The sequence below is a fragment of the Daucus carota genome, chromosome 6 (genome assembly GCF_001625215.2).
Source record: "Daucus carota subsp. sativus chromosome 6, DH1 v3.0, whole genome shotgun sequence".
Classification (NCBI taxonomy): domain Eukaryota; kingdom Viridiplantae; phylum Streptophyta; class Magnoliopsida; order Apiales; family Apiaceae; genus Daucus; species Daucus carota.
Window position 1 is genome coordinate 30,910,311 of NC_030386.2, and position 20,910 is coordinate 30,931,220.

The window sequence follows — 20,910 nt, forward strand, 5'->3', positions numbered from 1 at the left end:
TCAAACTAACAGATATTTTTTAATTTAAAGACAGGAACAATTTTAAAACTGGGACTTGAAACCCGGAGAAACAGCCACAGGCTCTAGGCGGGAACTAATCCAAGACCGTGTCATAAAAACAACAAACGCAATTTAAACGGCTAGATGCCACTAACCAGCTTCTTCATGATTCTGTTGCCAGTCATCTTTCAATCCGATGACTGTAGGAATTCTTCTATATCCGAAGTTTACCTTCAGGCATCGAGAGAAATTTTTTCTATAATTGATTTAAATCATTAAATATGATACCTAATAAATCATATGGACACTGTACATACTTTCAGTAATAAAGTAGATTTAACCACACAAGCACCCTTTCTAAGAGCAGCAAGATCATACACTGGAAATTAGAAGCTCTCCCTCAGTCTTGAGAAACACATCCAGCTAACTAACACCATAAACTTATGTAGCTGCTATAAACAGTCTCCACGAAAGTAGACGACACATACACCATGTTCAATGCAGAGGAACGAATATATTAGTATAACGCAAATGCGGGACTTACATGTTCCAAAATTACGAGGATTCAAATAATTGTTCCCACCTACGTTTGTGCAAGTGATTTTCTACTTTTCTAGACAACAAAATAATACAAGAAATATACAAATGGCGTATCCGAATTAGCTTTGAGAAAACAAACCTGCAGGAACATGAAACAGATGCTTCAGATTTACAATATGCAGACTCCTTGCATTTATTCCCCAAGGACTTGTATAGGGCACTTATATATTAATAATATATTATGAAAAGAACTCTAAAAAAAGAGAAAAAGGCCACAGTGCTAAAATAATGCTGGAGCTCCACTTCTGGGATACCCGCTAAAAAACATCGAAATATGGTCACTATGGAGCTTCATTTTATTATAATATTACAGAGCTATAATCGCACACAATACTTGTTATTGGTTGGTAAACCCCAAACAACAATTTTCTTGTTTTACTAGGTGCAATCTCCACCCTTGAACTGCTGTATATTCCAAATTCAGTCCTAACAAGAACTAAGTAACCTAAAATATCTTTTGAAAGCCATGCCATGAAATTATCATTCGGCTTTCTGATGCAAAACAGTACGCAGGCTATTATTACCATTGAGAGCAGCATGATATTCTCGTTTTTCTGCCAAACCAATGTCCGCCATTATCAAATTACCCTGCACAAACAGCAAAAAGAAAATGAGACTGGACAGAAAGAATAAAAACGCAAAAAACATACTAGATTAAATTTACTAGAATTTGGCATCTACAACCCCACCTCAATTTTTTATTAGTAAATTCAACATTAAGAATAGGGATGGCACAAAAATCTGATCTGACAGATACCCGATCCATTTTAACCTGATTGGTTTGGATCTCAACGTACCCGGATTTGGATTTGGATCTGGATCTTAGGCATTTTTAACAGTAATTAGTGTTATTAAACTTGATATGCGCATAGAAGCGCAAACGTCCCCCAGAGCATAAGCTCAACACGTAGATTCATTGAAGACAAATAAATATACACATATATAAATGGCCGTATGATAGTATATCATGTAGAATATTGTTAAATTATAGATAAGACGGCATTCACTTAATAAAGCAACCAAATTCAATCATTGTATAAACCCAAAGTAGAACAATTTAGAGTCAAAGCAATAAAGAAATGCAAAGTTTTCCATTATTTTCTTCTTCCTCTTCATCATCAAGATTCACAAAATCATCTTCTTCACTACTATGATTCGGATCCTCAACAAAATCTTCTTCATCATCAACCTCAAATCTTATGTATATATAAATCAGTATATACAAGATATGAGTATATCTATATGTGTGTATCTGTACAAGAATCATATAAGACGATTGAGTTGAATCTTTGTCTCTCGTCCTTGTATGTATATCTGGTTTGTATCTATCTGTGTCAGACTGTCAGTTATAAGTGTAGCTATAAAAGTGAGTGCATCATTGAAGACACATAGCATCTCTGAAGCAATGCATGCGCATCACATCTGTGATTGTAGCCTGACCCGAAATCAATCCCAATATATATACATATACATATGTGATTTATAATAGGGACTTTTTAATTTTTGGTTTTACAAGTTCCGACGCTGAGAGGAAATTAGGAAATACCTCAACCCATTAATTTATTATTCAACACCAAACAAAATATAGAGAAACAGAGTCCTCACTCCAAACCCTAAAAAGTAGATTTCACTTTCCACTTTCCACATACGGGCTGCGCGTCGCGCACACATCCTTTCAAGAATCAAGATTCAAATTTGATTGTTTGGAAGGTTCTTTCAAGCTGGTGGGTTAAAGGCTTGAAGCAACATGCCAACCGTTTATTTATTAATAGTATAATACTCTTTTTTGGTGCAAAATTAGAATTTAGACTTGATTTTATGTACGTAATGTCCGAATATGTTGGACCATCTTAGGCTACTGAAGTATTAACTATATGTAATCTCTAACATTTGTGAAAGAATTTGGTTTGTAGTTCTTTAAGTTTTAAACTACTGCAGTAAACCACTACTTGTTTACAGGGAATCTGAAACCAGGGTAAACCCGAACCCGGTCCAATGGATTGGATTTGGATTTCAAATTTTAAAATCCAATTGGATTAGATCAGTTTTGAATTTGGTAATTTTCGGGTTCGGATTTGGAAATCTCCAAAATCCAATCCGACATTGCCATCCCTAATTAAGAAGAGATGTTTCAAATATTATTATTAAGCAACTCTCATCTAGGAAACAGTAATACTGGCACGCAATAAGGTAATAAAGAGATTCGAAAAATCCAAAATACGTGGATTCAGCTGCTAGGGGATAAGGCATTTGTATATGTATATAATATAAATTTACTAAAAAAGTCAGTAACATTTGTGTATATGTGTGTGTGTGTGTGTGTGTGTGTGTGTCGGTTATTAGATACAAACGTAGATATCTAGACAGAAGTAAAAATTCAGCAGACGCATTTTTACATTATTATACACAGGGAAAAGGTTTTATATATGTAAAACCACTTCTGCTAATTAAGCTCGAGTAATAATTAATCACATCATTCAAGAGTGTTTGACTGATATACAGATATAGCATATATTTATTTGGTCAATTGTGAAGAAAGAAAAAGGGTCATTTAGAAGGAGATGATTGGAGATTCTGGGAAGAAGCAAGCAGTCGCAGAGCAACTAGGGCTTTCCCTACTTTCTCGCTGACTGCGACTTCTGATCCATATTAGGGCTTGCAACACAAAAAAGTACGTCACACAGTGTTATTGCACGTCAGACAGTCTTATTTCCAGACTCCCTCTCTCGCACCCACTGCATCCCTAACCCCAGAATATTAGAACTTAGAAGCAATAGCAAACCACCCAACCCTTTAATGTTACTACCATCCTGTAAGCGGGATGACCGTGTCAGGAATCGATGAGTTCCTGACAAGTTTTCATGTTTTTTTTGTAATTTTTTATAGTTTGGAATAAGAACAAGGCAGAAAAAGTAGAATTTGGAGATAGATTCTGGAGTTCAGATGCAGAAACAGAGAAGAATAGATCAGAATGTTGAGAGATAACAGAAACCAGTTGGGAACTTGTGGAGAAAGACATAGTTTTAAAGAGAGAAACAGCATAGAGAGAGTTTTGGTGGAACTAATCCCATTTCCATATATTCCAATCATACCCAAATATTACAACTGGGTAACTGGCTTGGTAGCTAGAGGCCAGCTGGGTAACTGACTTGGTAATTGGCCTATAGTGCTTCAGAATATAATGGCCATCTGCAACTGCTTCAGAATATATATATTATTTAATAAAATCTAAGTTAATTAAATTAACATATCGTCAAAGATATTCTTCTAATCTTGGCCCTTCAATAACAATAACAGAAGTCGAGTAGGGTATGTTCTACAATAACGGAGTTCAAACCAAAGTACATTGGGCTTCAAACTATAGCAATGGAATCCCATCCAGACAACACCAACCATCAGGTATTTCTTTCCTAAGGAGAATACCTAGATGACAGAACTAAAAATCCCTTAAAAGAAACTGGCGATCAGTCATTTAATATGTCATTATTATTTAACATTTACTATCAAGCTACAATCTATTTATACAAATAGCAATGGAACCGGAATACCAATGTCCTTCACCAAGGTTCTCTGCTGTTATACTTGATGGGCATGTCCTAAAGCTAAGATTACAGATTGTGTAGGCATCAACCTTAACTACAATTTCTAGTTACAGAACCAAAGCTAAAATTGGTTGCAAAATGATAAATGTTGGCAACGCATACATCTAACAACAATCTTCAGTTTTAGAAGCCCAAGGGAGGATTAGAAAAATAGTATACCTTGTCAGCCATCAGCTTCCGAACATTATCAGCATAAAGCTTTGGATCATCCTTTTCCTCTTGTGAAGGGCAGTAAACTGGAAGTCTTGTAACTTCTAAATGATTTACAAACTGACAAAACAGAAGAATCACATGTCGTACCTGCAAATGAAAGTCCATAAATAAGAACAACCTGTAACTAGCTCGTGGCGCGAAACGACCTTGAAATTTAGCAAATAAAACTCACTCCGGATATGGTGTCCCAGGCAGGACTAAACCTCTGGTATGGATACCGTAGGATTACCGGAAGAACCGGAGCTTTTGGTAAAAATGCACCAGTCTTAAATGGAAGCAAGTATTCTCCATTTGTAGTTGTGCCTTCTGGAAAAATGTAAAGGAGCACATTTATATTGTTAACCTAAAACAGTATTATCTCCAAATTTACGAAATCAACTGATCAAGTTTAAAACAAAGATTTCTCAATTAACACATCATTGCTTTGTGAACACTAAGTGAATCCATGCCATTACTTATCTCAATATAGATAGAGGAAGTTACATACTAACTTCACAACTATCATACACCTATTACGAATTTATTTGAATTTAGATGCTCTCCAAATTTAGTATAACTGCATATGTTCCTGCAACTGTTTATTGCAGCGTGCATCAGGTCAGGGTATTTACCCATCACAATTAATCTTAAAACATGGAGATATATTTTTTCTAGATATGTTAGCTTGAGTTTCCTTATTTTTAGAGTATGTTATTCATCATCACGGAGGAGAAACTAAAGGTCACAAGAATATTAGTTAGCAAAAAAAAGTATAACCTGGAAAAAGCATCATAACCGGAGCGGACTTGTTCTGATGAGCTTCTCGGACTCTTTCGTTAACGACACCTGCAAGCGACCACGGATAATAAATAGCATGAAATTCATCCAAAATCAACATATCACATGTAATTGTGGGATACAACCCACATTATTTTATCATTTCATCTCAAAACACCAAGATAATATTTAACAGGCTTTTAGCATTCAAATTCATATAATTGATACACAAAGGGAATAAAGTAACATGACCTACAAGAACACAATAATTGAAAGGCATGAGGAAGCAAACTCACTTTCCAACTACATTGAAGGGAAAGTTGTAGGATGGAGAAAGTTATCTTAAAATCATGAAGAAAAATATGTATAGGATGAAAGATTGTCAATGGATGTGTGTAAATAATCAAAGACAACGTTCTGTCTTTAAGACAAGTTACAGTCTATCGTCCTTGTCTCCAGAGAAAAGGGATTTTACATTTGTAGAAATTTGCATTATTCATATTGGCGGACAAACTTTGATCTATATTATTTTGATTTGTCAACACGCGTGTGTTGATATGTAATTTGCAATCGCTGAAAAAAGATGACAAACGAAATACAGTTACTTATAAATATGCCTTATAGGTCTGAATACCTGAAACGCCTTTAAAGTCCGACGATTTTGACTCCCGTTGGACATAAACACAACCAAGGCATTTGCTGTAAAATAAATAAAAGAATTCGATAAGTAAATAGTATTTACTAAATACCCTTTAAGCATCTCCAACCCATTGCATAGTGTAACTTTTACAACATAATTGTATAAAAGTTACACTATTTCCAAATTCAGCTCCAACTGGACTACACCAAATTCTACACCAAATAAATTTTTTGTGCTACATAGGTTGTTCTATTGTTTAAAGTTGTTGTGATGTAAAAGGAATAAAATTATTTTGGTTAAAAAGTACAAATATGACGTTGGGATTTATAAAGTCTTTAAGAGTTACACGAAAATTTGGTGTTGTACAGAGTTTAATGTCGCACCAAAATAGTGTGACTTTTAGAGTTGGAATTGAATTTTACACAAAAATGGTATAAAGAAGTACATTTATAGAGTTAAATTGGAGATTGTCTAAGCAAGAGTATATTCACTAAAGACTACTAGCAAATAACATAAAAGGATGTAATCCTGTGCCCCTAATTTATTGTGATACAATTAAAGAATGGACGCCAACTAACCTGATAAGGCCAACAAGAGGTAGTTTACCCACTGATCTCTTCATCAAGAATATGAAAAAGTAAAATTAGTAGAGGATGATTATAAATTTATGACCGTAAGCTTCAGATAATTTTTTTGCCAAATACACCGGAAAGAGTTAACAAACCTTGGCAACAAAGCTTGGAAAAGAAGCTGACATATGGTATAATATGTCTAAATAAGAGATATGATTAGATACAATTGCACCAGGTCTTATAGCTTCATCAGATTGATCACTGCGCTCTGCCTGATAAAATTAAAAAAGGCATAAGATATAAAGAAAATGGACAAAATATGCAATAGAGAGAAGGTAGAGACCAGAATAAGAAGCACCAATTTGCAAAGATAAACTTCAAACTTTTAAAACGTTTCCCGTTATTTGATTTCCTTAAGAACGATAATACAGAACCAAATAAGATACGCTAAATACCACAAAAGAAGAATGTGCAAGTTTGTCGTCATGTGACTGACTCGGTGAAGACATATCCAAGTCATTTAAATTTTTAACTTCTAGAATTGTAGAAATTACGTCATCATAGTATCCACAATTACCACACCTTATTACTTCGATAAAGTGATAATTCCTAAACAACTATCAGTCTATCACAAAGATAAAGTAAATCCCAAATACCCCTTGACTGCCTTACAAATATTTCTCATCATCGTGTATAGCTATTAATATTCACCAAAGCTTCAACCTTAATCTCCCGAAAATTAAGACATTGTTACCCAATTACACAACTAAACAATCCCTAACCCCTATTCTGATCAATTCAGACATTACAGTAGTAACTAACAAATCATATCAGTATACCGGACATTGATACAGCATGTCGAGACACACACAAAGAGATTTACCTCTTGAGTAGAAGTCTCTGGAATCCAATAAAAGCCGATAACAAAGAGCAAAGCCCTAGACAAAAACATGCCACTCTTGACCACAACAGTCTGTCTCCACCCACCCATATGCGCATAATCTTCTTGCTCATCATCACCACTGGGCTTCGAAAACATGGTACAAACTCTACATATCAAGTAATAAACCACCAGAATACTCAAAGAAAGCACCACTCTGAGTGGCAAAAGCGTAATTAAAGCAAACCCAATCAAGACTTTCTCCGACCAGGGAATCTGGCCCCGCCCCATTGTGCCATACACGTCGTGACGGACATAGGCGGCGCACTTGGTCTCGAGGTCGCGGATGTCGGGTCGGGTCGGGGAAGACGGGTCGGGTTTGAGGAGAGGCTGGTCATCGGATTTTGGGGAAGTGGGGTTGATGGGTTTAAGCTCGGATTCCATTGACATGGTCATTATATCGCATTGCCTTGAATTGGATACGTCGTACTTGTCAAACTCAAACAGCCAGAGATATAGGGGTTGTAGTTGTGTGTTGTTCCAGACTAGGCTGGATCTTACATTTGTGTTTGATTTGGATACTGTCTCGTACACATGCGCTTCCTGTGAAATAACCGTAAATGTTTTTCAGATTTTTTATATTTCCTGTAATTGTTAGGTTTATTTTTCAAAAAAAAATAGATTTTTATATATTTATATATTTCATTCATTTTTTAGTTATTGCACGTAACTTAAATGGAATAATAAACCTGACTTTGTCTTATCTTGTTTTTGTAAAATTAAGATAATTATATGTCAAAACATTCGTAAATATTTATTGTTTCCGAAGATGGAATAATAAATTCAACTCTGTTTGTTTTATCTTATTTTTCAAAAATAAGATAATTATTAATCAAAAAAGTTCATAAAATATATTTTTTTTGAATATAAGTACATCTATGCCTCAAATAAGTAATGCTAAATATTTTTTAAATAGTTAATTTTAAAAATTTAGAGCTTTGCTGGTGACAATATAACCCAGAACCAATTTGATAATGAATTACACGGGTATCTTATCTTGATATTTAATTGAGGTTTTTTAAGAATTGTTTCAAATCTTAAAATCCAAGTGTATTTAATTTGGATTTTAAAAGATATATAAGAATCTTAAGATATTTAATTAGAATTTTAAAAGTAAAATATAAGTGATGTTTTGAAGAAAAAATGTCAGTTACAAAATTATTATAGTGAGATTTTGTGAAGTAAGTGAGCAGTGGGCACATAATATTTCTTTCCAGCAAGAATGAATGACATAATTTATTTATTTTTTGATTAATATAGTTTATAGTTTTATAATTTGAATATTGATAAATTAGAGTTCAATTCCGGACCTGGCCAACAACTCGTAATCACATGGGTCATAGGCTATCAGCGTGCTCAATGATAGAGGTTTTTTTGTCAAAATTTAGAGCGGATTTTATCAATACGAAAGAGGCTCAATCAGGACAAACTTCAACTAATCGTGTAACCGGTTGAAAAACAAAGTTAAAATTTCATTTGATCTCAAAGTCGGAGGTGAGAAATGTGGCTAATAATACAAGAGATGTAATCAAAGAATGAATGAAAGAGAATATATTCGAAATTTTCATTTCAGTCTTTTCAAATTCATTCTAGACAGTAAAATATTTGTTTACAAATCTATTCAGTCCAACAGATAAAAATTACACGAGGCCCATTTCTTAAATGGACAATTCGGTTCATACTCCATCCATATTAAGATGCTATTCTACTGCCATACAATCCTTCCAATCCCACAATTTTCAACTCAACTCTAAGAAATAGACAACATTTGTTCAGCCTCTAGTCATATTACTTCCACGATTTCACAACACAAGAAAGGGAGTCATAAGATGATCCCCCATGTTTTAGTGCCTTGGCCGCACTCTCTTTCAGCTCTCCCATCCGATTCCTCATGACCTTCCCTTCTTCACCTTCCATCACCAATCTCACAACTCTCTCCACTTCCTCCCTCCTCACCACTCTCCTTCCTCCCTGCAACACCCCCTCCGGCTTCACCGCCACCCCCACCTCCTCCGTCAACAACGTTGCATTTATCCTCTGCTCCGCAAACAAAGGCCAGGCAATTATCGGCACTCCATACGCCATGCTCTCCAACGTCGAGTTCCATCCACAGTGAGACAAGAATCCCCCAGTCGCCTTATGGCCTAGCACATGCACCTGCGGAGCCCATGTTGGCACCACTAAGCCAACTCCTTTAGTCCTATCTAGAAACCCTTCTGGTAAATACGTCTTCGGATCATCAACATTGCTCCCGGCATTAAAATAAGTACCACAAACATCAATGTCACTGGGCTTCCGCACCACGAAAACGAACTTCTGCTTGCTCATCTCCAAGCCTAAGGCCAATTCAGATAATTGCTCACTCGTCATCGTACCACCACTCCCAAGCGCCACAAAAAGCACAGAATCACATTCTTGATTATCCAACCACGACAATATAAAAGCGTCCGATTCAGCCACCGCTTCGTCGTGCTTGATCAGCGGCCCCACCCGATATAACGGTGGAGCAGGCAGGTTCCGGAAATAAGGATCATTGTTTAGGCCATGAAACCAACTGGACTTGGACTCAAAGTCATCCCATGTGTTGACAAAAATCCCAGTAGCCATAGTTAACCTACTTGCATGAAGCATGTTCCATTTGTAAGCTTCGGCCTTTCGGTTCTTGAGTGAATCCTGCAAATCATCAACGTAGATAGATTTACAACCGGGGACTCGAATCGAACCTTCGGCAACATCCACGAACTCGCAGTCCACTTCCTTGTCGAGCTTTCGGAGATATAAAGCCAATGCCAGGGATTTAGTAGCGGAAGTATAGAAAGTATACACGGGAACATTAAAATTCTTACAAATATCGAATGCATCGCCCATGAAATTATCGATGATCAGGGCTTTCGGCAGGCTGATTTTCTCGAATATCGAGCCAAGCGGTTTAACCGATTCTCGACAGAGGAGGGAGAGTTTGGTGAGGATAGGCATGTCGGGGGTGATGACGGAAGACACGTCAGCAGGCGGGAGCTTGATGACGTGGAGATCGGAAGGAAGGGCGGCGGAGTCGAGGTAGCGGCGTTGTGCGGGGGATGATTCGGTGGTGACGACCAGAAAGCTGACGTGGACGGCGTGGTGGGTGGCGAGGCGTTTGGCGAATTCGAGAAGAGGGATGAGGTGGCCCATACCGGGGCTTGGAAGGACGGCGACATGGGGTTTTGTGGCAACGGCCATGGGAGACAAGAGAGAATCGGAGGAATAGAGAGAATAGAGATTGAGTAAGCGGGAGGAATTAGAGATGCATGGGATGGAATGAGCATTCCATGTATATAGGCACCAAGCTCGTGGATCCACAGCAGTGATTCAGATTGTTATTAAAGAAATTACCTAAGACAGGGATTACTTTTCTTTCTCAGATTTTTCTAGAGAAGACAGCATGATTTCAGCAATACGTTTTATGTCGCTAACCGATGCTTTTTTATCACCTCCGGACCGACTAGAGGTGTATCATGAAATTCGAGAGTAATCGATTGAGATTGATTAAAATCCATTAAAATCTTGAGTTATTCAATTGGGATTTTAAATTATGCTACAAAATCTGGTGATATTCAATTGGAATTTTAAATTATGCTTTAAAATCCGATGGTATTTAATTGGGATTGTTTAAAATCCATTAAAATCTGATGGTATTCAAATGCTGATAGATTTTTTTGCATTTCTTAAAATGATGGATTTTATGGCATTTTTCAGTGTATTTTAAGTTTTTTGAAATTCCACCAAAATCAATGGGATTTTGAAGTATTGTGCTTAAATCTTATCAACTCTGCGACATTTTATCAAGAATCCGCACAAAATCAAAATCACACACAATCCACTAAAATCCATGGACTAAAAACAATCTATTAAAATCTCAATCAAATACATTCCTGTAGGTGAGAAATATTAAAGATGGATTCGATTCCTATTTTAATATATTTATATGTAATTTATAAATTTTAATAGATTATATATGATTTTTTATTTTATGCGAATTTTGGATAAAATATGATTAAATTAATATAGATTATTCAGTATTTAAACAAAATCTTTTAAAATATAAGAAATTTAGGCGGGAATATAAAAAAAAATAAGATATGCTGAATAATTTCACAAAATTCATCAAAAACTTAGCCTCCATTAAAGATTTTTAAGGGGGCTTTCATCGGTTTTCACCAGAAAGCTCCAATTCTAATTTTCAATTTTCTTGTTTTGAAATATTTTTTTCCATTCAATAAGTTTCCAATTTATTTGGGTTTTGTTAGTCTCTTTTTCTTGTGAGAGTTGTTTGTTTTGTTTTGGTATGTTTTGATTTTCTACATAGCCGAGGTTATAGATCGGCATGATTTCCATAGTTTTGATTTAGGTTTGAAGGTTACTATGAGATCGCATCTATGGTCGAATATTTAGAACAGTTAGGTGAAAACTAATCAGATGGAAACAAGTATATATATTCAAATTAGCTTCAAATCGTTTAGTATCCTCTCCAAGAAGGAAGGATTAAACATCGATATTTTTCAGCATTTGTCTAATTTCAATTATATTTGTAGATGTCGTATGATTTTTAATTAATGAATTGATTTTTTTATATGACGGAAATGTTCCATTAGTAAATAAATCAGTTTACTGCAGTGGTAATTGAACACGCTATAAACGAGCTATCTGTATAAAAAGCAATTAAGATTGTTTGCTGTCATGGAAACCTGGAACCACTAGTTTTGGAGAGGCTAGTTCAACGAAGGGGCAGTGAGATATGCCACATATGTGATTACACATTTAAAACTTGTAGGTGAACGTTCAGTTGTAATAATATACTAATGTCGACAATATTATAATGCTGAAGCTGACCTGCAGCTGCAATTTGGTAGATATTTATAACCTCGTACGGAGAAAAATCTAATTGCAATGGAAAAAAATTTCACTCTAAACTGAAGGATTAATTAAACGGGATTTTAATATATATTATGTGCAATTCATAAATTTTAGTGAATTAATCTAATTTCAATTATATATGAATTTTAGATAGAATGTGACAAGTTCATATTCAGGATTTAAGAATGTTTTAAAATTTCACAAATATTGGTGAGATTTCAAAAATTTAAGGTATTCGATTAGTATTTTAATAGATTGTTTTTAATGTATGGATTTTAATGGATTGTATAGTTTTGTGCAGATTCTAGATAAAATGTCGTGGAGTTGATATAGATTCTTTAGGATTTAAGTCTCGTGGATTATGATGAGATTTCAATAAACTTAAAATGCATTGAAAAATTCTACAAAATCCATCATTTTATGAAATCCAAAAAAATCTATCAGCATTTGAATACCATCAGATTCTAATGAATTTTAAACAATAATATCTTAATTTTGTTATAAATGAATTCTAAATATTCTCATTTGAATACTATCAAATTTTTAGATGTAATATAAAATCTTGAATGAATAGAACCGTATAATTTAAAATTCTAACTGGACATATCAAGATTCATTTTTGAATTCGAGTTGAATACATCAGAATCTCATAGATAAAAAAAAATCTTATAATATTCTTATTGAATATATCCCAAGAGTTAAGTTCTATGGAGTACAAAAAAAATTGGAGTATTGGAGTACAAAGTTTGATAAAATGTAATCTAGTCATCTAAATTTCAATTTTTTTTGTCCAATAATATTTGTAAATATTTGACAACCTGCACATTATGTTTTGCAACATAAACATCGTGATCAAATGGTTGAATAATTATTTTTATAAATCATAGGACTCTATGTTCTGCAATATTACTAATAAGCAGAACAATAATCTTAATACTTGTTAAAGTTGAAAGATATTAATGATTAATTGACAATTATGTGCAAGACAACTTATAAATGATAGATTATATCAAAATTTGGATAATCAAAGATATTATATAGGATCAAACTAAAAAATTATGATTTGTACTCCAATACTCCAATGTTTTTATGTACTCCATAGAACTTAACTCTATATCCCAAATATATAATATTTCAAAAGTTTTATTGAATTATAATATGTGTATTATCTTGGGGAAAAAAAATGTGTATCCAAAATGTGAAACCAATCATATTACCAACCAAGATTTGGGGAAGAAATTGGATGGCAATTTTTGAAGCGTCTGGCATATTTCTAATAATGTATATTTTATTATTAAAAAGGAGGACTTCGAACAAGCATCAAAGCTTTAATCATAATTCAACAGTTATTCTTCTTGAAAAGAAAAAAAGGAACAAGATATCATCTCTTAAGCAATCTGCGTCGTTTAGTTCCAAGACTTGACAATCGACGAAACCAATTCGTAAGAAGAGCCTCCAGGCTTAAACGCTTTTGCTGCAGTTTCTTTGAGCTCATTAGCCTTGACCCTCATCAACTTACCTTCCTCGCTTTCCATCAACAATCTCACCACCCTCTCCACCTCTTCCCTCTTCACAACACTACTCTTTCCTCCTGCCTCAGTAGCCACCGCCAATGGCTTCACCGCTATCTCAATCTCCTTGATTAACGAGGCCGCATTCATCTTCTGTTCCGCGTACAAAGGCCACGCAATCATTGGAACGCCATGCACAAGGCTCTCAAGCGTTGAGTTCCATCCACAGTGGGACAAAAAACCTCCTGTCGCCTCGTGGCGGAGTATCGCAACCTGTGGGGCCCATGTCGGCACCACCAGGCCTGCTCCAGCTGTCCTCTCGACGAACCCTTCCGGCAGGTACGATAACGGGTCATCGTCGCCGCGGCCCGCGTTGAAAAAAGTGCCGGAGGAGGTAAAGTCATTAGGCTTCCGCACAACCCACATAAACTTCTGCTTGCTCATTTCCAGGCCTAGAGCTAACTCACTCATTTGCTCACTTGTCAATGTGCCGCCACTACCAAGTGACACTAGAAGCACAGAGTTAGGCGATTGATTATCCAGCCACGAAACGATGTAATCGTCTGATTTAGCCACGGCTTCGTCTCGCTTGATCACCGGCCCCACCGGGTAAATCGGGGGAGCTGGCAGGGTCTTATAAAACGGGTCGTTTTTAATCCCGTTTTGCCAACTGGATTTGGATTCTAGATCTTCCCATGTATTGACAAAAATCCCAGAAACCATGGATAATCTTTTGAAATGGCGCATGACGTCATCCCCCACGTCCAATATATTTTCCGGCAATTCATCTATTCCAACAGATTCACAGCCCGGGACATGGATGAGATTCGGAAGTCCCGCAAAACGGAATTCCTTCATAAATCGGGCGAGGTAAAAAACCCAAGCAAGCCCTTTAGTATTGCTGGTAAAAAAAGAGTAGACTGGAACGCCCAATTCTTTGCAAATCAAGATCGCATCTGTGCTAAACATATCAACTATGAGGGCTTTCGGGAGGTTTAATTCAACGAGAATTTCACGGAGGTGCTTGAGAGATTCTTGGCAGACACGAGAGAGTTGGGTGATTAGGCTTGTGTCATCGTTGAGAGATGGAGAGATGTTGACTTGCGGGAGATGAATGACATGGAGGTCGGGTGGGAGGGTGGAGGAGTCGAGGAGCTGGTCTTGAATCGCCGAGACTTCGCCGGAGCTCATGATAAGGAAGCTGACGTGGACGTTGTGGTGGACGACGAGGTGTTTGGCGAACTCCAAGAGGGGGACCAGGTGGCCTATCCCGGGGCTGGGGAGGAGGGCGATATGAGGCTTTGCGACTTGTTCAGCCATCGTCATTTCTGCACAGAGGGAAGAAGAGGAAAATATGAGCATATATACAAGTATCTACCGGTCAAAAAAAAGAGAAAATATTGACTGGTATTAATGAAACAATCCGGGTCAAATCCCGAGTCTTTTTCGAAAATCGGGTCAAGTCCCGAATTCCGAATCCGAAAATAAGCTGAAATAAACTGGCCCAATTGCAACAACTTGGGTAATCCACAAGCCCACCACAGGCCCCCAAAAGATCATGATTTGTTGGTGCAATTAGTAGTAGTACTTATGCTTATAAACTGAACTAAAGTCTCCACACTCCTCGATGTGGGACTGGGGTGTTACAAACTCCCCCACTTAAATTCCTGACGTCCTCGTCAGGCCGAAACGGATAGCCCATAGGCCCAGATCGTGCCTCTCTAGCCATTGTGGGATAATACCGGCTGGCTTCGTGTCCCCGCCTCCGGATCTCTGTCCATTGCGGGATAATACCACCAGCCTTCGTGTCCCCACCTCCGGCAACTTGACGAATCAAGCTTTCGAGAACCTCGCTCTGATACCATATGAAACAATCCGGGTCAAATCCCGAGTCTTTTTCGAAAATCGGGTCAAGTCCCGAATTCCGAATCCGAAAATAAGCTGAAATAAACTGGCCCAATTGCAACAACTTGGGTAATCCACAAGCCCACCACAGGCCCCCAAAAGATCATGATTTGTTGGTGCAATTAGTAGTAGTACTTATGCTTATAAACTGAACTAAAGTCTCCACACTCCTCGATGTGGGACTGGGGTGTTACAATTAATCTTAGATTCTTACCCCATATGAATCCATAGTTTCTACTCTGAGATCCAAGTAATAATTAAAGAGAAAATATTGATTGATATTAATCTTAGATTCTTACCTCATATGAATCCATAGTTTCTACCCTGAGATACAAGTAATAATTAATATGTTCTGAGATATTTGAAGAGAGTCGGTATTTGATAACGTGAGCGGTGAGCTTGATCATTTAAGTACTTGTTTGGTATCAGGTGTGGTAAGTAATTTTCTACCCAAATTTTTACTACCCATTTTTGCTAAATACTGCCAAGTAATACAAAATTGTTTGGTTGACGTATTGGATATTGTACATTTTTTGTTTGTTTGTATTTTTAACTTCCGACCTAATATATTTTAATAATTATAGTGTCTTTGTTATATTTAAATAATAAATAATATTATTTGATGAAAATAATAATCATACAAAAGTTATATGAATTTTAAAATTACTCCAATTTTTTTGGCAATAAAAATATTCCATACCAATAGTTACACAAAAAATTGATTAATAAATTTATTTTTTATTTTACATAAATTTGTATATAAAGTTGTTAAACAAATTAATTATTCAAACTTATTCATGTTCTGGATTAGATTATACTTTTTAAATTTTGACGAAATAATACTATTAACATGTTATTATTTTCTCAATATTTTTTTTTTAAATTCAAAGAATGTATTCTATATTCTTAATGAAAAAATATAATTCAACAATAATATATTGAGTCAAATATGATGATGAAAATAATACTAATAAGAATAATATATAGTTTTTACATTTTTTAGAATTTAACTAATTATTATTACTATTATATGTATTAATATAATAATTTAGAAAGGTTTATGTATTTTCACTCATATCTTACATAGAAATTATATCTATCGGAAGTGAATCAAGGGGACTTAGGTGAGTGACTTCCTAAGATTTTATAGATATTATAACTTCCTAGCAACTCGGACTTCCGGTGTTTTTGCTGAATCAAACAACTAGATAGATAATCACTTTTCAAGTATTTTAAATACCTGACTAACTCCCGTCAACCAAACGACTACCAAAGGTTGAGAAAACTGATTACATTTGTAACATCAGTAGCGGGTTTTTTCCCTCCGTCCCACTAGGTTCTTTATACGGGGACGGAGGGCTCGACACGTATTTTAAGCCTTCCGTTAGGTATAGTTTCATAATTTTTTTAAAATTTTTATTTTTTGAATAAAGATTCAATGTTTAAATTTTAATTGAGAAAAAAAAAATCAAAAATAAGTTGTGTGAGTAATATTTAACGAGAGTCTTAAAATGCCCGTCGAGATTACGTGCTACGATGTAAAGAATCCGGTAGGACGGAGGGAGTATTACTGATATCTAATTGATTTTATTATTGGTGGTATATTCGATTCTTTTATTAATCATTTATAATTTTTATAGATTATATGTAATTTTCATTTTGCAAGAATCTTAGTAATAATGATTATCTGGGATTTCAATCCGTTAAAATCTTGTTAATAATGTAGCAATTTCAAAAATTATAAAATATATGGGCAATTCCATAAAATGATGAAATTTACGAAACCGAAAAAAATATAAGATTTGTCTAAAAAAACTCAAGTTGTAGAATAATTTTAAAATATATTTTATTATTAAATGTTATTATGTTGGTAATGAAAAGAGGACTTCGAACATGCATCAAAGTAGGGGTGAACATAAACCCGTTTAACCCGCTAACCCAACCCAAACCAACCTTTTTTTAGGCCGATTAACCCGACCCGTTCGAAACCGAAAAATAAATGGGTTAATTTTTAAAAAACCCGATAAAGTTGGGTTGGGTCAGGGTTTTACAGATGTTAACCCTAACTGACCCAACCCAACCCGATTATATATATGTTTTTGTGTGTGTGTGTATGTGTGTGTGTGTGTGTGTGTTTATATATATATATATATATATATATAATATTTACATACTTATCTTACATTTACAATAATAATATGAATAATTTTAAGTATCTTGATAACTATAAAATGTAAATGATGACTTTTGGAATTTGAACATGGTTAATGATCTGTTAATAAACTGATATACAACTTATAAATAAAAGTCCATAACTGATGATGTATACACCAATTTCTTATTATTTCACTATTATTCAAATGTTTCACTAATGTAATAAGCTTCCCTCTTCAATCAGAAACTTACACATCGACTAATATTAGTGAATGATTCATAGAAACTGAATAACTATAAATATGTATGCCGACTGTTACTAGCTATCGACGTGCGAGTGAGTATTTTTTTTTTCCTATCCCGATGAATGACTAAATTTTTATTAATTATTATTTTCGCAAGTTTAACCCAAACCAATCCGACCCAACCCGAATTAATTGGGTTGGGTAAGGTTGGGTTACATAATTTTTTAGCAGTTAATAGGTTAAGTTTTTATTAACCCGCACTAATTGGGTTGGGTCGTTGTTTTCTAAAAACCCGCCCAACCCAACCCATGTTCACCCCTACATCAAAGCTTCAATTATTCAACAGTTATTCTTCTTGAATAGAAAAAAAAGAACAAGATATCATCTCTTAAGCAATCTCCGTCGTTTAGTTCCAAGACTTGACAATCGACGAAACCAATTCATAAGAAGAGCCTCCAGGTTTCATTGCTTTCGCTGCAGTTTCTTTAAGCTCATTAGCCTTGACCCTCATCAACTTACCTTGTTCGCTTTCCATCAACAATCTGACCACCCTCTCCACCTCTTCCCTCTTCACAACACTCTTTCCTCCTGCGTCAGCATCCACCGCAGATGGCTTCACCGCTATCTCAATCTCCTTAATTAACGAGGCGGCATTCATCTTCTGTTCCGCATACAGAGGCCATGCAATCATCGGAATTCCATGCACAAGGCTTTCCAACGTGGAGTTCCATCCACAGTGGGACAAAAAACCTCCTGTCGCCTCATGGCGGAGTATCGCTACCTGCGGGGCCCATGACGGCACCACCAGGCCTGCTCCAGCTGTCCTCTCGACGAACCCTTCCGGCAGGTAAGATAACGGGTCATCCTCGTCGCGGCCCGCGTTGAAAAAGGTGCCGGAGGAGGTGAAGTCGTTGGGCTTCCGCACAACCCAAACGAACTTTTGCTTGCTCATTTCCAAGCCCAAAGCTAGCTCCCTCATTTGCTCACTTGTCAATGTGCCACCACTACCAAGCGACACCAGAAGCACAGAATTAGGCGATTGATTATCCAGCCACGAAACGATGTAATCGTGAGATTTGGCCACCGCTTCGTCTCGCTTGATCAACGGCCCCACCGGGTAAACTGGGGGAGCTGGCAGGGTCTTATAAAACGGGTCGTTTTTAATCCCGTTTAGCCAACTGGATTTGGATTCTAAATCTTCCCATGTGTTGACAAAAATCCCAGAAACCATGGTTAATCTAGTGAAATGGCGCATGTCCTCGTCACCCATATTCAAAAATGCACCCGGCAATTCATCTATTCCTAATGATGCACAGCCCGGGACATCGCGACCGCATTCCTTCTTAAATCGGGAGACGTAGAAAGCCCAAGCAAGCGCTTTAGTACTGCAGGTAAAAAAAGAGTACACCGGAACGCCCAAGTCTTTGCAAACCGGGATCGCATCTGTGGTAAACATATCAATTACGAGGGCTTTCGGGAGGTTTAATTCGAGAGTTTTACTGAGGTGCTTGAGAGATTCTTGGCAGATACGAGAGAGTTGGGTGATTAGGCTTGTGTTCTCGTCGAGAGATGGAGAGATGTTGACTTGCGGGAGATGAATGACATGGAGGTCGGGTGGGAGGGTGGAGTCGTGGAGGAGCTGGTCTTGAATCGCCGAGACTTCGCCGGAGCTGATGACAAGGAAGCTGACGTGGACGTTTTGGTTAACGACGAGGTGTTTGGCGAACTCCAAGAGAGGGATCAGGTGGCCTATCCCGGGGCTGGGGAGGAGGGCAATATGACGCTTTGCGACTTGTTCAGCAAACGTCATTTCTGCACAGAGGGAAGAAGAAGAAAAGATGAGCATATATACAAGTGTCTACCGGCAAAAAAAAAGAGAAAATATTAATTGGTATTAATCTTAGATTTTTACCCCATATGAATCCATAGTTTCTACCCTGAGATACAAGTAATAATTAATATGTTCTGAGATATTTGAAGAGAGTCGGTATTTGATAACGTGAGCTTGATCATTTAAGTACTTGTGTATCACGTGTGGTAAGTAATTTTCTACCCAAATTTCTACTACCCATCTTTGCTAAATACTGCTGAGTAATACAAAATTGTTTGGTTGATGTATTGGAATATATTTTTTGTTTGTTTGTATTTTTAACTTCTAAATTAATATATTTTAATAATCATAGTGTTTTTGTTATATTTAAATGATAAATAATATTATTTGTTGATAATAATAATCATACAAAAGTTATATAAATTTTAAAAATTACTCCAAATTTTTTGGCAATAAAAATATTCCATTCCAATAGTTACACAAAAAATTGATTAATAAATTTATTTTTTATTTTACATAAATTTGTATATAAAGTTGTTAAACAAATTAATTATTCAAACTTATTCATGTTCTGGATTAGATTATACTTTTTAAATTTTGACGAAATAATACTATTAACATGTTATTATTTTCTCAATATTTTTTTTAAATTCAAAGAATGTATTCTATATACTTGATGAAGAAATATAATTCAACAATAATATATTGAGTCAAATATGATGATGAAAATAATACTAATAAGAATAATAAATAAATTTTACATTTTTTAGAATTTAACTAATTATTATTATTATTATATGTATTAATATATTAATTTAGGAAGGTTTATGTATTTTCACTCATAACTTACATACAAATTATATCTATCGGATGTGTGAGTAACCGAGGGGACTTAGGTGAGTGACTTTCTAAGTTTTATAGATATTATAACTTCCTAGCAATTTGGACTGTCGGTGTTTTTTGAACCAAACAACTAGAAAGATAATCACTTTTCAAGTATTTTAAATACATGACTAACTCCCGTCAATCAAACGACTACCGAAGGCTG

General features: G+C 35.8%; 4 protein-coding genes across 5 annotated transcripts; all 4 read right to left on the bottom strand.

Moving 5' to 3' along the window:
* Positions 1 to 499: 499 nt before the first annotated feature.
* LOC108227652 (lysophospholipid acyltransferase LPEAT1) lies at positions 500 to 7,865 on the bottom strand. Of its 2 annotated transcripts, XM_017402925.2 has the most exons (9): positions 7,267 to 7,864; positions 6,536 to 6,655; positions 6,390 to 6,427; positions 5,806 to 5,870; positions 5,172 to 5,240; positions 4,588 to 4,721; positions 4,362 to 4,502; positions 1,125 to 1,188; positions 500 to 679 (listed from the first exon to the last, which is right to left on the bottom strand). In XM_017402925.2, exons 1-9 carry the CDS (start codon positions 7,717 to 7,719, stop codon positions 660 to 662), a joined length of 1,104 nt encoding a protein of 367 aa, XP_017258414.1. In that variant the 5' UTR covers positions 7,720 to 7,864; the 3' UTR covers positions 500 to 659. The 2 variants fall into 2 exon arrangements, with proteins under 2 accessions (XP_017258414.1, XP_017258413.1); XM_017402924.2 differs by lacking the exon at positions 500 to 679 and having other exon boundaries at positions 801 to 1,188; positions 7,267 to 7,865.
* A 1,012-nt stretch (positions 7,866 to 8,877) lies between these two features.
* On the bottom strand, positions 8,878 to 10,740 carry LOC108226796 (UDP-glycosyltransferase 72B1-like). Its single transcript, XM_017401789.2, has one exon. It carries the CDS (start codon positions 10,540 to 10,542, stop codon positions 9,112 to 9,114), a length of 1,431 nt encoding a protein of 476 aa, XP_017257278.1. The 5' UTR covers positions 10,543 to 10,740; the 3' UTR covers positions 8,878 to 9,111.
* Positions 10,741 to 13,477: 2,737 nt separating this feature from the next.
* On the bottom strand, positions 13,478 to 15,073 carry LOC108226597 (UDP-glycosyltransferase 72B1). The gene has a single exon (XM_017401579.2). The coding sequence runs from the start codon at positions 15,051 to 15,053 to the stop codon at positions 13,623 to 13,625; it is 1,431 nt and encodes a 476-aa protein (XP_017257068.2). The 5' UTR covers positions 15,054 to 15,073; the 3' UTR covers positions 13,478 to 13,622.
* Positions 15,074 to 18,437: 3,364 nt separating this feature from the next.
* Positions 18,438 to 19,841, bottom strand: LOC108226230 (anthocyanidin 3-O-glucosyltransferase 5). Its single transcript, XM_017401177.2, has one exon. The coding sequence runs from the start codon at positions 19,839 to 19,841 to the stop codon at positions 18,438 to 18,440; it is 1,404 nt and encodes a 467-aa protein (XP_017256666.2).
* Positions 19,842 to 20,910: the final 1,069 nt, after the last annotated feature.